This window comes from Oncorhynchus clarkii, chromosome 16 (genome assembly GCF_045791955.1).
Source record: "Oncorhynchus clarkii lewisi isolate Uvic-CL-2024 chromosome 16, UVic_Ocla_1.0, whole genome shotgun sequence".
Lineage (NCBI taxonomy): Eukaryota > Metazoa > Chordata > Actinopteri > Salmoniformes > Salmonidae > Oncorhynchus > Oncorhynchus clarkii.
Genome location: NC_092162.1, coordinates 34371308 through 34388593, shown reverse-complemented (window position 1 = coordinate 34388593; position 17286 = coordinate 34371308). Strand labels below are relative to the sequence as shown.

The window sequence follows — 17286 nt, the reverse complement described above, 5'->3', positions numbered from 1 at the left end:
GCAGGAGTGGGCGGCCCATAGCTCAGAGCTAGCCCGCAGCGCTGATGCAGGAGTGGGCGGCCCATAGCTCAGAGCTAGCCCGCAGCACTGATGCAGGAGTGGGCGGCCCATAGCTCAGAGCTAGCCCGCAGCACTGATGCAGGAGTGAGCGGCCCATAGCTCAGAGCTAGCCCGCAGCGCTGATGCAGGAGTGGGCGGCCCATAGCTCAGAGCTAGCCCGCAGCGCTTATGAAGGAGCAAGAGAAGTGATGAGTTACAGTATCTTGTCATTGGTTGCCAGCATCAATGTTGATCAGAGGTTAGCCAGGTGCCGCCTCTGCTCAGCATGCAGATAGCGTAACATGGAAGAGAGGACAAAGCAGTGTCAGTTCTAGTGATGATGACTGGTGTTGATTGGCTAGTTCTTTCATTCTCTGTGTGTATGAGAATACGATTAACTTAACATGTGAAGGTCCATCATTTATTCAAAACCTGAGAGATCCTGCAATATTAAAGGAGTGGAATTTAGTGTATTTCAGACCGAAGAACCCATACAAGCCATCACACAGACCACCTCTGGAAAAGCGTAATGTAAACCCAACACTGTTGACCCAAACTTGTGCTACTGCGAGAGGAGAGATACTCAGAGTTAATAAGAGTAGGTGGACAGATGCATTCCTGAGCAGAACTCACACCGAATGGTCCTGACACCCAATATGAATTGACTCACTGCTATCAGACAATAAGAAAAGCTGCGTTTGCCTCACTGAAATTTGTAATAGAAAAGGCATACATGGTTGTATAAACACAAAACATTGTACAGAGAGAAAAGCAAATCAATTTTGATTGGTCGCATACACAGTTTAGCAGATGTTATGGAAGGTGCAGCAAAATTATAATGTTCCTAGTTCCTATCAATCAATGCAGTAAATGTCAACAAGCACAGAATAATAACAAATTATAAAAACTCTAGTACAGCAGACATATAAATAGCTACCAGCGTGTAGAGTACCTGAGAATAGCTGGCTAGTGCCCGAGGGGCAGAGTAGGGTACTGGGCACGGTAGTTGGTAGATGTCCTGGAGGGCAGGCAGTGTGCCCTCGATGGTGCATTGGGATGACCGCACCACGCTCTGGAGAGCCCTGCGGTTGTGGTTTGTGCATTTGCCATACCAGGCAGTCATACAGACCGACAGGATGCTCTCAATGGTGCATATGTAGAAGTTTGTGAGGGTCAGGAGCCAAATTTCTTCAGCCTCCTGAGGTTGAAGAGGCGCTGCTGCGCCTTCTTCTCCACACCGTACATGTGGACCATTTCAGGTCCTCAGTGATGTGCAGGCCAAGAAACGTGAAGCTTTTCACCCTCTGCACTGCTGTCGCCTGTAGTCCATGACCAGCTCCTTCATTTTGTTGACATTGAGGGAGAGGTTATTTTGCTGCCAGCAGTCTGCCAAGGCATCTCATCAAACTTGATGATTGAGTTGGAGAGGTGTGTGGCCACAGTTATGGGTGAATAGGGAGTACAGGATAGGGCTGAACACGCAGCCCTGTTTGGGCCCCCGTGTTAAGGATCAGTGTGGCAGCGGTGTTGTTGCCTACCTTCACCACCTGGGGTCGGCCTGTAAGGGATTCCAGGACCAGGTTGCACATGGAGGGGTTCAGACCCATGCCCTGAAAATAGTGATTAGCTTGGAGGGCACTATGGTGTTGAATGCTGAGCTGTAGTCGATTTAACAGCATTCTTTCATAGGTATTAGACAGTAGAATGCTGCAGAGAGGCACAACTCAGCCATGATATACCATCACATAGCATAACACAACATAGAGTATAGTAATAAACCCCCCAGAACCACAAATAAATGTTAGCCACAATGTTTTATTTAACCAGGCAAGTCAGTTAAGAACAAATTCTTATTTAAAATGACGGCCTACCCCAGACGACACTGGGCCAATTGTGCGCCGCCCAATGGGACTCCCAATCACGTCCGGATTCGATGCAGCCTGGATTTGAACCAGGTACTGCAGTCACGCCTCTTGTACTGGGATGCAGTGTCTTAGACCGCTGCGCCACTCGGGAGCCCAATGGGGCAAAACATAACATAACCACCTGTAGGGTCGAAATAGCCTAATGTCCTGCTGATACTGCTCAAGAGTGTGCAAAGCTGTCATCAAGGCAAAGGGTGGCTACTTTGAAGAATCTGAAACATAAAGTATATTTTGATTTGTTTAACACTTTTTTTGGTTACTACATGATTCAATGTGTTATATCATAGTTGTGATGTCTTCACTAGTATTCTACAATGTTGAAAATAGTACAAATAAAGAAAAACCCTTGAATGAGTAGGTATGTCCAAACATTTGACTGGTACTGTTTTTCAGTCAATTAAAGTTGGCCATTCAGATGTGCAGACATACTTATTTGCCACTCTTTTTGCCCCATCTCTTTCAACCGTAGACTTGTTCAATTACTCATCAATCCCTGGAGCCTTAATAGTTCTAACAGTCAGTTTCTTAACAGCTGCATGTTTATCAGTAATTTTTAGAACAATTTCATAAATCCATCAATTGCCATGTGTGGATGCTGCTTATTAATCACATCACACCAACAAATATTTTTAACATCGTCCACATAAATCACAGCTTAATATTTTGTATGATCTCTTATATACCGTTTTTGGAACCTTGGCTTTCCTGGATATAACCACTATATGCATCCAATGGGTATGGATACAGCTTTAGAACAAAGTTCTACAGTATTAGTAAAAATGTGATCAATACATGTGGATGATATAGTTCCTGTAGTGTTTATAAATACCATTATAGGTTGATTAATAATCTGGACCAGATTATTGGCACTAGTTAGTGAGAAGCTTCTTCTTTAGCGGACACCTTAATGGAAAAACAGTCAATATTCAGGTCCCCAAGAAAGTAGACCTGTTTACATCACATACACTATCAAGCATTTCATACATTATCTACATACTGACAATTAGCACTTGGTGGCCCGTAGCTACACCCTCAAAGAATGGGATTTAGATGAGGTAGGTGTACCTACATCCACTGTAACAATGTGTGCTGAGAGTCGGGAAGCAAGTTCAGGGAGTGAGTGTTAATAAAATAAAGGTAACATAATACAAAACAAGAAACACAGACATGAAACAGAAACAATAACGCCTGGGGAAGGAACCAAAGGGAGTGAGACAGGGAATTTTTACTAGGATTAAATGTAAGGAATTGTGAAAAACTGAGTTTGAATGCATTTGGCTAAGGTGTATGCAAACTTCCGACTTCAACTGTATACAGCAACACCCTATAGGCATTTCTGTCATGATGATAACGACAGATAACGACAGAAATAGCCGCTCCCCATCTAACTTAACAGAGCTTGAGAAAACCATGAGAAAACCATGCAAAGCTGATACAGACATACCCAAGATGACTCAAAGCTGTAATCGTCGCCAAAGGTTCTTCCACAAAGTATTGACCGCATAGAGATAGACTATCGTATGACTGTGATAAGGACCATCTCCATGCTCATGACGAGAAAACATTGATGCTGTAACGACGTTCGTCTGGAGGAGAAGCGGACCAAAAAGCAGCGTGGTGGTTATTCATGTTCTTTAATGGAAAACTGAACAATACATGAAATAACTCAAATCTACAAAACAACAAACGGAACGTGAAAACCTATACAGCCTATCCTGTGACAACAAACACAGTGACAGGAACAATCACCCACAAACACACAGTGAAACCCAGGCTACCTAAGTATGATTGAGAATCAGAGACAACTAATGACACCTGCCTCTGATTGAGAACCATACTAGGCCGAAAACATAGAAATGCCCCAAAACATAGAAAAACAAACATAGACTGCCCACCCAACTCACGCCCTGACCATACTAAATAAATACAAAACAACGGAAATAGAGGTCAGAACGTGACAGTACCCCCCCCCCCAAAGGTGCGGACTCCGGCCGCAAAACCTTGACCTATAGGGGAGGGTCTGGGTGGGCATCTGTCCGCGGTGGCGGCTCTGGCGCGGGACGCGGACCCCACTTCACCATTGTCTTAGTCCGCCTTATTGTCCGCCTCCGTGGCTTACTCACCATGACCACCCCTCTCAATGACCCCACTGGACAGAGGGGCTGCTTGGGACAGAGGGGCAGATCGAGACAGAGGTGAAACAGCTGCTCGGGACAGAGGGACAACTGCTCGGGACAGAAGGGCGGCAGCTGCTCGGGACAGAAGGGCGGCAGCTGCTCGGGACAGAGGGGCGGCAGCTGCTCGGGACAGAGGGGCGGCAGCTGCTCGGGACAGAGGGGCAGCTGCTCGAGCGGCCCCTGGCTGACTGGCGGCACTGGCGGCCCCTGGCTGACTGGCGGCACTGGCGGCCCTGGCGGCCCCTGGCTGTCTGGCGGCACTGGCGGCCCCTGGCTGACTGGCGGCCCCTGGCTGACTGGCGGCACTGGCGGCCCCTGGCTGACTGGCGGCACTGGCGGCCCCTGGCTGACTGGCGGCACTGGCGGCCCCTGGCTGACTGGCGGCCCCTGGCTGACTGGCGGCCCCTGGCTGACTGGCGGCACTGGCGGCCCCTGGCAGACGCGCGGCACTGGCGGCTCCTGGCAGACGGGCGGCACTGGCGGCGCTGGGCAGACGGGCGGCGCTGGGCAGACGGACGGCGCTGGCGGCGCTGGGCAGACGGGCGGCGCTGGCGCCGCTGGACAGACGGGCGGCGCTGGCGGCGCTGGGCAGACGGGAGGCTCAGCTGGCGCTGGGCAGACGGGAAGCTCAGCTGGCGCTGGGCAGACGGGAAGCTCAGCTGGCGCTGGGCAGACGGGAAGCTCCGGCAGCGCTGGACTGAGTAGCTCTCGTAGCGCCGAACAGGCGGGAGACTCCGGCAGCGCCGGAGAAGAGGAAGGCCCTGGTAGCGCCGGAGAGGCGGGAGGCTCCGGCAGCGGCGCCGGACAGGCGGGAGGCTCCGGCAGCGGCGCCAGACAGGCGGGAGGCTCCGGCAGCGGCGCCAGACAGGCGGGAGGCTCCGGCAGCGGCGCCGGACAGGCGGGAGGCTCCGGCAGCGGCGCCGGACAGGCGGGAGGCTCCGGCAGAGGCGCCGGACAGGCGGGAGGCTCCGGCAGAGGCGCCGGACAGGCGGGAGGCTCCGGCAGAGGCGCCGGACAGGCGGGAGGCTCCGGCAGAGGCGCCGGACAGGCGGGAGGCTCCGGCAGCGCTGGACAGGAGGGAGCCCCTGTAAGGATGGGCCGGAGAGACAGCCTGGTACGGGGGGCTGCCACCGGAGGGCTGGTGCGTGGAGGTGGTGACGGATAGACCGGGCCGTGAAGGCGTACTGGAGATCTTGAGAGCAGGGCTGGCACCAACCGCCCTGGCTGGATCTTCACCCTAGCCCGGCAGATGTGGGGAGCTGGGATATAGCGCACCGGGCTAAGCACGCGTACTGGGGACACCGTGCGAACAACTGCATAACACGGTGCCTGACCAGCACCACGCCCGCCACAGTTAGCACTGCTAGGAGCACTGTAGTGCTGAGATGGCACAGGACGTGCAAGGCTAGGGAGATGCACAGGAGGCCTGGTGCGTGAGGCTGGCACAGTCTTCACCAGACCCCTCCCACGCACCTCAGGATGAGTATGGAGAGCTGACCCCGGTGCCATTAAATCCCTGACACGCTCCGTCGGGCGAACGTCGTGCCTCATGCACCAAACCAGCAACTCCCTCATATCTCTCTCCTCCAATTTCCCCATTAACTCCTTCACAGTCTCTGCTTCGCTCACCTCCAACACCAGCTCTGGTTCTGAGCTCCTCCTTGGCTCCTCACGATAAACGGGGGGAGTTGGCTCAGGTCTGACTCCTGACTCTGCCACACTCCCCCTGTGCCCCCCCCCCAAGAAATTTTTGGGGCTGACTCTCGGGCTTCCGTCCGCGCCGCCGTGCTTGCTTCGCCAACCTCATTCTCCTGTAACCTTCCGCGCACTGTTCCATCGAATCCCAGGCGGGCTCCGGCACTCTCCCTGGGTCGACCGCCCACCTGTCTATCTCCTCCAAAGTTTTGTAGTCCAGATTCTGCTCCCATGTCCCAAAATCCTGATCTCGCTGTTGCTGTTCCTGCTGCTGCTGTTGCTGTTGCCCGTTACCACGCCGCTTGGTCCTGTTGTGGTGGGTGATTCTGTAACGACGTTCGTCTGTAGGAGGAGAAGCGGACCAAAAAGCAGCGTGGTGGTTATTCATGTTCTTTAATGGAAAACTGAACAATACATGAAATAACTCAAATCTACAAAACAACAAACGGAACGTGAAAACCTATACAGCCTATCCTGTGACAACAAACACAGTGACAGGAACAATCACCCACAAACACACAGTGAAACCCAGGCTACCTAAGTATGATTCTCAATCAGAGACAACTAATGACACCTGCCTCTGATTGAGAACCATACTAGGCCGAAAACATAGAAATGCCCCAAAACATAGAAAAACAAACATAGACTGCCCACCCAACTCACGCCCTGACCATACTAAATAAATACAAAACAACGGAAATAGAGGTCAGAACGTGACAGATGCTCAATGTATATCAACGCATACATCTGCATAGCTAGCCTAGTATAGGCTACTTCCTCCTTTTAAGGATGAGGGAGGATTCTCTGTGATGTGGTATGTGTTCACTGAGCGCACCGACTTTGCCCGAAAGCTGGCATTGGGAACAAACAACAAAGTTTTACAATAGGCTACTCCCAATACTAATTCTACTTAGCTAGCTAGTTTGTAGCCAGCTATTGACTGACAACAGAAGATCAGCATCATGGTTGATCTTCACAATCAATGACATCCCCCCTTCAGTCAAAAATTGCAACATGAGAATATTGAACGACACAGATGAGGTTCAAACACAGATAGCAAGTAGTCGCAAAGAAAGTTTCTTACAGAAACAGCAAGCATAGTGAGTAACAACTAGTTACAGCAGCATGAGACACCAGTGCATGCGTGACATCCATCATCGGGGAAGGATGTGTAGAACTGGCCAACTTAAATAGATCCCATGTAGGGACGGGGCGGCAGGGCGGGTTGTCTGATAAGATACAAGACAGTTGAAATGGACATATAACCAATACTTCTCTGTCAATGGGTTCCACAAATATTCCAGATGAGGAAAGACATCACAAAAACACTTTGCAAATCAGTAAATCAAATCAAATTGTATTTGTCACATGCGCCGAATACAACAGGTACCATGAAATGCTTATTTACAAGCCCTTAACCAACAATGCAGTTTTAAAAAAATAGAGTTGAGAAAATATTTACAAAATAAACAACAGTACAAAATGAAATAACATTAACAAGGCTATATATAGGGGATACCAGTACAGAGTCAATGTGTGAAGTAAGGTTAGTCAAGGTAATATGTACATGTAGGTAGGGGTGACTAAGTGACTAAGCATAGTAGCAGCAGTGTAAAAACAAAGGGGGTTGGGGTCAATGCAAATAGTACAGGTGGCCATTTTGATTAATTGTTCATCAGTCTTATGGCTTAGAGGTAGAAGCTGTTAAGGAGCCTTTTGGACCTGGACTTGGCGTTCCGGTACAGCTTGCCGCACGGTAGTAGAGAGAACAGTCTATGACTTGGGTGACTAGAGTCTTTGACAATTTTTTGGGCTTTCCTTCACACCGTCTAGTATATAGGTCCTAGATGGCAGGAAGCTTGGTCCCAGTAATGTCCTGGGCTGTACGCACTACCCTCTGTAGTGCCTTACGGTCGGGATACCAAGCTGTTGCCATACCAGGCAGTGATGCTACCTGTCAGGATGCTTTCGATGGTGCAGCTGTAGAACTTTTTGAGGATCTGGAGACCCATGCCAAATATTTTCAGTCTCTTGAGGGAAAGGCATTGTCGTGCCCTCTTCACAACTGTCTTGGTGTGTTTGGACCATAATAGTTTGTTGGTGATGTGGACATCAAGGAACTTGAAGCTCCCAACCTGCTCCACTAGAGCCCCGTTGTGAATGGGGGGGTGTTCGGCCATCCTTTTGCTGTAGTCCACGATCAGCTCCTTTGTATTGCTGACATTGAGGGAGAGGTTGTTGTCCTGGCACCACACTGCCAGGTCTCTGACCTCCTCCCTATAGGCTGTCTTATTGTTGTCGGTGATCAGGTCGTGCTTGGCCACACAGTTGTTGGTGAACAGAGAGTACAGGAGGGGGCTAAGCAAGCACCCCTGAGGGGCCCCGTGTTGAGTAGCTGTGCGGCAGATGTGTCGTTGCCTACCCTTACCACCTGGGGGCGGCCCGTCAGGAAGTCCAGGATCAAATTGCAGCGGTAGTGTTTAGTCCCAGGGTCCTTAGCTTAGTGATGAGCTTTGTGGGCACTATGGTGTTGAACGCTGAGCTGTAGTCAATGAACAGCATTCTCGCATAGGTGTTCCTTTTGTCCAGGTGTGAAAGGGCAGTGTGGAGTGCAATTGAGATTCCATCATCTGTGGATCTGTTGTGGCGTATGCAAATTGGAGTGGGTCTAGGGTTTCCCGGAGGATGCTGTTGATGTGAGCCATGACAAGCCTTTCAAAGCACTTCATGGCTACTGACGTGAGTGCTACAGGGCGGTAGTCATTTAGGCAGGTTACCTTCACTTCCTTGGGCACAGGGACTGTGGTGGTATGCTTAAAACATGTAGGTATTACAGACTCGGTCAGGGAGAGGTTGAAAATGTCTGTGAAAACACTTGACAGTTGGTCCGCGCATGCTCGGAGTACTCGTCCTGGTAATCCGTCTGGCCTGCGGCCTTGTGAACGTTGACCTATTTAAAAGTCTTGCTCACATTGACTACGGAGAGCGTGATCACACTGTCGTCCAGAACAGCTGGTCCTGTCATGCATGGTTCAGTGTTTATTGCCTCGAAGTGAGCACAAAAAGCATTTAGATCGTCTGGTAGTCTCGCTACACTGGACAGCTTGCGGCTGGGTTTCCCTTTGTAGTCCGTAATAGTTTTCAAGCCCTGCCACATCCGACAAGCGTCAGAGCTGGTGTAGTAGGATTCAAGCTTAGTCCTGTATTGACACTTTGTATAGTGGGATTTCTTATAAATGTCCGGATTAGTGTCCCGCTCCTTGAAAGCAGCAACTCTAGCCTTTAGCCCGACCTGACAAGGTAAAAATCTGTCGTTCTGCCCCTGAGCAAGGCAGTTAACCCACTGTACCATGGGCGCCGAAGACGTGGATGTCGATTAAGGCAGCCCTCCACACCTCTCTGATTCAATTGAATGCATTCCCTCTTTTCTTTTAGCTCGGTGCGGATGTTGCTTGTAATCCATGGCTTCTGGTTGGGATATGTACGTACGGTCACTGTGGCGACAATGTCGTCGATGCACTTATTTATGAAGCCAGTGACTGAGGTGGTATACTCCTCAATGCCACTGGATGAATCGCGGAACATATTCGAGTCTGTGCTAGCAAAACAGTCCTGTAGCTTAGCATCCGCATCATCTGTCCACTTCCGTATTGAGTACTGGTACTTCCTGCTTTAGTTTTTGCTTGTAAGCAGGAATCAGGAGGATAGAATTATGGTCAGTTTTGCCAAATGGAGGGTGAGGGAAAGCTTTGTACATGTCTCTGTGTGTGGAGTAAAGGTGTTCTAGAGTTGTTTTTCCTCTGGTTGCACATGATGGTAGAAATGAGGTGAAAACGGATTTATGTTTGTCTGCATTAAAGTCCCTGTCCATTAGGAGCGCTGCTTCTGAATGAGCATTTTCTTGTTTGTTTATGGCCTTATACAGCTCACTGAGTGCGGTTTTAGTGCCAGAATTGGTTTGTGGTGGTAATTAGATGGCTACGGAAAATATAGATATTGTGGTGTTCAGCTTATCATGAGGTACTCTATCGAGCAATCATTCGAGACTTCCTTAATATTAGACATCGCACACCAGCTGTTATTGACAAATAGACACACACTACCACCCCTCGTCCTACCAAACATTGCTGTTCTGTCCTGCCGATGGACTAAAAACCCAGCCAACTGTATATTATCTGTGTCGTCGTTTACCTACGACTCCTTGAAACATAAGATATTACAGGTTTTAATGTCCCATTGGTAGGATATTCTCGAACGGAGCTCATCCAGTTTATTCTCTAGTAATTGCACGTTGGCCAATCGAATGTATGGTAGAGGCGACTTGCTGACGAATTCTCACAAGGCATCCGGATCTGTCCCCTTGTATCTCTGTCATTTCTTAATGCGAATGAAGGGGATTTGGGCCTGGTCCAAGAGCAACAGTGTATCCTTCGTGTCAGACTCAAAAATCTTCTTCCAGTTCGAGGTGAGTAGTCGCTGTTCTGATATCTTGAAGCTCTTTTTTGTCTTAAGAGACGGTAGCAGCAACATTATGTTCAAAATAAGTTACAAACAATGCGAATAAACCCACAATAGCACAATTTGGTTAGGAGCCCGTAAAACGGAAGTCATCCCCTCCGACGCCATTACTCTGAAGGAGTAGTGATTATAGGATTAATTAGTTGTGTTTTATTGTGTGCATTTCTATTAGAAGTGGTTCTGTGTAACACGGTGTGCCATTGTGTGTGCTTCAGTTTCAACAGAGGTGTCTCTTCGCCAGCGCCTGATCCATGGGGGGCCTGTGGAGCTCTGGCCCCGGACCCCCTGGCGGTGGACCCTACCTGGGGTGAAGGTGGAGGTCCTGACACCTCCTAGTCTCTCCCCTTCTGCTGCCCTGCTGGCTGTCTGGAGCATCCCCCCTACACGGAGAGAGGGGTGTAGCGCAGGGCTCTTGTCCTTCTATCTTCATCCCCCATCCCCTCTCTCTCTCTCTCTCTATGACCTCCACATGACTTCATGTCTCTTCTACAGGCTCTACCGTTTACTGACAGTGCCTTGTCTACAGACGTGTCTGTATCCCCCTTCCTCCTCCCACAGTTGTTCCATCTCACCACCCAAATCCCCTATCTATCAACCATCCCACCGGCCCAACAAATGTCCTTTGCTTATTTCTGTTGACTCAAACTAAATCGAGAAAAGAAACAAACCATTGTCTACTCTTGTGTGATATCAATGTTTAAGTGATGCTTTTCTCTGTTGTGTTCCGTCGTGAGGTGGATGGGACAAGAAAGATTTCGAGAAGATTTCTCTTCTCGCTCTCAGAATTTGCTCCTCTATCTCTCTCTCTCTCTCTCTCTCTCTCTCTCTCTCTCTCTGCTGCCTCTCATCTACTTGAATCAAAGACTTCAGCAATGTTCTATTCTTGCTAGCAGCAGTCATTACTGCAGTGTTGAGCGATTTTACCACGTGAGGCACTGGCGCAGACAAGCTTACTCAACCCTCTCTCATACCTTCATTTTGAAAGTCGAGGAAAGTCAGGGTATTTGAAATGGCCCTTTGTCAGTGAGTTGGGGTAAAAAAATAAAATACCCCAACTCACTGACAAAGGGATTTTCCATTTGCCACAAAGATATTTTCCATTTCTGTACTGGGAAGTATTTCTTCAATATAGTTTGAGATGTACTTGTTTGTCCCACCTGTCCCACCGATGATCTCTTGTGCCAATAGAAGACGTGCATGCTCATCTACTTTAGTGATTCCACCATTACAGTTGCTGAGCGCCTATTCAGTCAATATTAACAAGCTCCTCTCCAGACTTACTCATGAAATGTTTATATTTATTTAGTTTGAATCTGTGTCCTTTCAATGGATTCTTGTTTATTTTATTGTTATTATTGGTGTGATTTTGTAATGCACAGGATATGTTTTTTTCTGTTTTTGTTTAATGGGGAAAATGAAAAAGCGGTGCGCTATTGCCTCCAAAGGAAGAAAGATCCAATTCCATTGTTATGAATTTACAAAAAAGGCACAATTTTCTGCCCTGCACTTGCTCTGCACATCCTGGTTTATATGCGGGAAATTAACATAGTTTGAGGTCAACGTTGGCCTCAGACAAAGTCTGCTAAAGGTTTTCATCCTAATCGAATGGCATAACAAACAGGGTTAAACATCTGCCAAGCGAGAGATAGGAGAAGATGGGAGAGGACAGAAGAGGAGTCAGGATGCTAGCCTGGCTCACTGACGTGGGCTGCCATCGCTGAAGTCTTTAGCCAAACATTACTGGTCCAGATGGCCTACAGCCCAAGATTAAATAATAGATTTATGTCCAAAAAGCAATCTACAAGATGGCTATAATCCAGGCGTGACGATGGTGGGAGTAAAAACCGACGTTACTGATGTCATAAGGAGGGAGGCGCCGCACAGCAAAGAGCCTTCTGTAATATATTTTTAAATATACATGTACGTCATGGGCAGTGGCTTCTTTCTGACAGACGTCATGCTAACTATTCTTAGCATTTTGCATAAAAATCTAATGTTGAAGATGTTCACACTGGATTTAGCCAGCGGCACAATGATGTCATCCTTTTGAACAAGCCGGTTGTTTGGCTACATAGAGGTTGTGTTACCTGCTGTGTGAGTCGGGCTGTACTTGTACATGGTTCAGGCCTTTTTAACTAAGGCTTGGCAGCACATCTGAGGGCCGCATTTGCTACATCGTCTCTTGCTCATCCTAACACCAATGCAGTAACTTTCAGTAATACTGAAAGAATGGATTTTCAGTATTTCCCTTTTAGCCAAAATGTCTGTATTTCAGAAAGCTAAATCAGTCCTAGTAGGATATGTCATTCTCAATATTGTATTCATGCTACATTGAGCTCCAAAACTATTGTTGTTTTGGCTCTGTACTCCTGCACATTTTTACCATGATTACGGATAGTCCTGAATGAATCGTGTATAAGTGAGAAAGTTAGACACACAAATATCATAATCCCCTAGAATGCTAACCTCCCCTGTTATTGTCATGGTGAGAGGTTAGCATGTTTGTGCGTCTAATTTACTGACTCATCATTATTCACAATTCATTCAGGACTATCCATAATCATGGTAGCATCCACATTCATGTAGCAGTTTTTTAGAAACATTATATTCTTATTTACAATAAAAGTGACTCCAAAATGAAACAATACATTATTTACCATTCATTTCTATTGGGCACAAAATAATCTGAAACAGCCAAAACAAACAGCAAATGCATCTAACAAGTTTGTAGAGTCACAAGCTTGATGTAATCATTGCATGCTATATGGGACCAAATAGTAAACTTTTGACAATTTTAATACACATATAAGTGAATTTGGCCCAATACTTTTGGTCCCCTAAAATGGGGAGGACTATGTACAAAAAGTGGTGTAATTTCTAAATGGTTCACCTGGTATGGATGAAGTCTGCACTTTAACCTCATATATAATTTCAGATGTCAAGCGCTGGAGTGCAGAGCCCAAACAACAACAAATGTGTCACTGTCCCAATACTTTTGGAGCTCACTGTATATTCTGAAATCACTGGTAGCTGTAGCTATTTTGAAATTAAGTTGTATGCTATTCTGAAGTGATCACTGAACATTTTGTGCAATTATCTCTCTCCGTCGTTCAACTGCCTGCCTAACTCCTAATCTTGCCCAATGAATGAAAAGTGCATTTTTTGCTTTCTGTTTTCTTAATAATGTTGCACTGATGATCATGATGATGATGATGTTGATGATTTTGTATTGTATTTCACTTTGCCTCTATGGGTCCAAACTTTTTGTTATGTGGCGAGAAATTGAGGGGCGAATCCTAACTTCTACTTATGAGAAATGTTCACTGAGTGAAAACTTTACTTAGGTGGAAATTAGCCCCTAACACAGTACTTGAAATTCTGTTTGAGGCTTCTGAGTCCTTTAGCTGAGGGCTTGTGATCTGTGACTGTCAGGATGGCCGTTGGCTGTTTAAAGAGTACAGTATGATGATAGTCTGCTCGACGTATACGCCGTCAGTGTTGTAAGTTTTCTTTTCATTTCCTATTTTCTTTTGAAGCGTTTTGTTTTCTATAAGATCATTATTATTATTTGTGTGTCTATTTTGGTGTTATTACACCATTGATAATAACATCATGATTATGAATTATAAGCTAAACCGGTGTTCTTGAAGGTATACAGTAATTATATCAGTTATTGTATATCTGCTCTTTACATTTACTTGAATATGATGTCGACATAGTAAAAAAAGAAATACTTGTTCCTTTGTTGGTTGCAATATGCCTGATTTGAGTAGTGGTATACTGACTGTTCCTGTGTTTGGATGAAGACTGTTCCCCCCCTCTTGCACTGACCCAAACGCCTTCTGTCCAGGCATATAGCGCTGATGCAATGAGATGGTCAGAAATAACAACATCATTCAATATTTAATAGTTTAATAAAAATGTATGAAGGAAATATGATCTCCGCTCATTCCTCTCTATGTAATGATAGTTTAGTGCCTTCTTGAGTGCTGTAGTAATGTGATTTGCTGATGTCCTTGGACAGTTAGCACCAAATTGACTTTATAAGCAGGGAAATGTGAAGTGATTTTCTTCTGCAAGAAATGTGTTATTTCTTAGGTAAAAGCTAAAGACCAAATAATGCAACTATTTTCTTATGTCATATTTAGTTAGCTGTACTCAGTTATACTCCTCTTTTGTTGTTATGCTCTTGTGTGCTGTAATGTGACTTGCCAATCAATGTCCATGCCTTTCATAAAACCATATATTTTCCTTTCAGGAGGAAGAAATGCATTATTTTAGGAGGAAATAAACTAAAGCACTTATATCTTATAACTTTACATATCTGTCTAACAGGGTAATAAAAGTCTCTCTATAGCTTTTTTATTGCATTCTACAGTAGCTGTTTATCAGCCTCATATCCACACTCCCTACTGTAAAGACCACTCACTACTGTAAAGACCACTCCCTACTGTAAAGACCACTCACTACTGTAAAGACCACTCACTACTGTAAAAAGAGAACCCCTAACTGGAAAGGCCACTCCTTACTGTAGCAGGAAGGGTTCACTTTTCCTTTGAAGCAGTTTACAACCTTGTTGTTAGTAATAATGGTTGTGTGTTGGGAAAATCCTGACTGGTCATATGGTGTGTGCCCAGATAAGATACTTACAGGAATCGCACTTCTTGAAAAAAATGTACAAAGAAACGTGGTAGTCAAACAATCCGCCATCATTGACACAATGGGAAAATCTAATTATTTATTTTTCAAATGTTGAAATGGCATGGGCGACCGAGGAAAAACAAATTGGTACAATTTAAGGCCAAGTGGCAAACAATAATGCAGGCACTAGGAATGGGGGTGTGAGCATGCAGGTCTGGGCAGAGGAGATGTAGTCAATGTTTGTGTGTGTCTGTAAGTTGTTAGTATGTATATGTTTGTTTTTGTAATGTAAAAAAATAAGAAACAATATATTTAATACAAATGAAATAAACAGATTCTAACAGGAAGTGGGAAACACCATGAATCATTAGTTCCTACCAAGACCAACCATTCATGTCTATGTCATTCTGGTCAATCCTGATTAGGTAAGTGCTGTACAAAGCTCTGCAATATTTCCCTAAACCTAGACCATGCCTGTGTTGTTTTTCATTTATTGTAGTATTGTAAACTAAATATATATCAGAATAGTACAATGAACTATACATTTATATACACTTACAATTTCAGCATTGTGTTTTGGCATACTCTTATTTTCAAATCAGATAAGACAGCTGAACTTTGTTCTCTAACTGAACATTTTGAGTGGAGGTTTCTAAGGTATTGAGTTTCAATGTCTGCTCTGACTTGGATACACAACAATAATGCTTTCAGTGTGTTGTGAAAGTAATGTCGGACGGATTTGGTTTGAGAAAAATGACTTATACTGTTGTACTGTGGCCAACAAATCTGATACTGTAGGTATGAATAGATTTCACCCAGATCGTGTCTGAATATTACAACATATTTAATCCACATATTGTATTTTTAATACAAAATTTTTTTTAATACAATTTTATAAAGAAAAATCTCAAACAATATCAGTTAAATCAAAGTGCAAGGATTGGAATTCATGTATGAATTTCATTATGAATGTTATATGTAACTTTCTTGTCAGAAAAATAACACTGAGCACACCGTTATCAATTGTTAAAACAATTGGATGCGAGTGTGCCTCTCACCGTTGAGTTCTATATTCAGTATTTTTTGTATCAAATCAAATCAAATTTGATTAGTCACAGGTGTAGACCTTACCGTGAAATGCTTCCTTACGAGCCCCTAACTGATGGCCGTGGGCCTTAACCACTTGGCCATGTGCTTTTCAATAAGCACTCTGACGATCTGTGGACGTGTGAACCAGGTATCTGGCCTACTACATATCATGTCTTTTAATTAAAGGCTCCCTTTGTGAGACTGGGTATCCTGGTGAATGGGGTAGCGGTGGTGGCGGTGAAGCCGTGTCCTGAGCCCACGGAGCGCGGCATGCAGCGCATATTGCCCGTGGTGACAATGCACTGCAGGGGCCACAGCACGATGACCACCAGCAGCACCATCAACACGATGAAGAGCAGCAGCCGCTTCCAGCCGTTCAGACGCTCCAGGAAGCCTATGTGCTGGGGCCATGTCTGAGCAAGGACCTCACCTGCCTTGCTGGCCCCGATGTCGATGGAGATGCAGAAGGCTGAGGTGGAGCTGGGTGTTCCGGGGTTGGCCTCCAGTGGCCGCTTGTAGCACAGCTTCTCCCCATCAAGCCACACAGGTTCCTCGTGCTGCTGGTGGCTGGGTAGTTTACACAGTACCTCTTGGCTGGTGGCCAGAGCAGGCGGACCCTCCTTGGTTAGGAGGGTAGGGTGGCGGCAGAATGGACAAGGGATCTTGCTGCTGCCTCCTTCCTGTTCTCCTAGCGAAATGGCCATGAGGCGCGACAGGCACTCCAGGCAGAATGTGTGGGTGCACTCCAGCAGCTTGGGCGTCTTGAAGACATTGTCGTAGGTGTTGTAGCAGATGGAGCACTCGGGCTGGCTACCAAAAGCAACCATTTTGTCCAGGTCCACATTCTCTTCCTGGGGCTTCACCTTGGTGTGCCACATCTGAGGGATCTGCGCCATCTTGAAGGGGTGTTCTGTATCCTTTTCTCTCTTTCTTTGGTCTTAATTGGCACTCCCTCTTTTTCCCCCTTTCTCTTCTTTGTTTTTGGTGTGGATTATCTGAGAATGAATGAAAATCCAGATTATATATATTTTAATGACGTGTTCAGATAGTTTCTAGTAAAAATAACGGGCCAGACACCATGTAAAATCTATTTTTAGCATCAAGCAGTGTGTACATAATCCCAAATGGTTAACAGGATTTCATTCAAGAGCATATTATACAGTAGGTCATAAAGGTCTACGTCCTCATGCAGGCGGAGTTCC

General features: G+C 46.2%; 2 protein-coding genes across 4 annotated transcripts in view; one reads left to right on the top strand and one right to left on the bottom strand.

Moving 5' to 3' along the window:
- Positions 1-14288, top strand: part of LOC139368342 (tyrosine-protein phosphatase non-receptor type 11-like) — a 98565-nt gene extending 84277 nt beyond the window's left edge. For all 3 annotated transcript variants that reach the window (XM_071107107.1, XM_071107106.1, XM_071107105.1), the window contains exon 16: positions 10570-14288. The gene's annotated coding sequence lies outside the window, so the exon portion shown is untranslated. The remainder of the gene's footprint in view (positions 1-10569) is intronic.
- Positions 14289-16260: 1972 nt separating this feature from the next.
- On the bottom strand, positions 16261-16980 carry LOC139367572 (RING finger protein 223). The gene has a single exon (XM_071105826.1). The coding sequence runs from the start codon at positions 16978-16980 to the stop codon at positions 16261-16263; it is 720 nt and encodes a 239-aa protein (XP_070961927.1).
- Between the last annotated feature and the right edge of the window lie 306 nt (positions 16981-17286).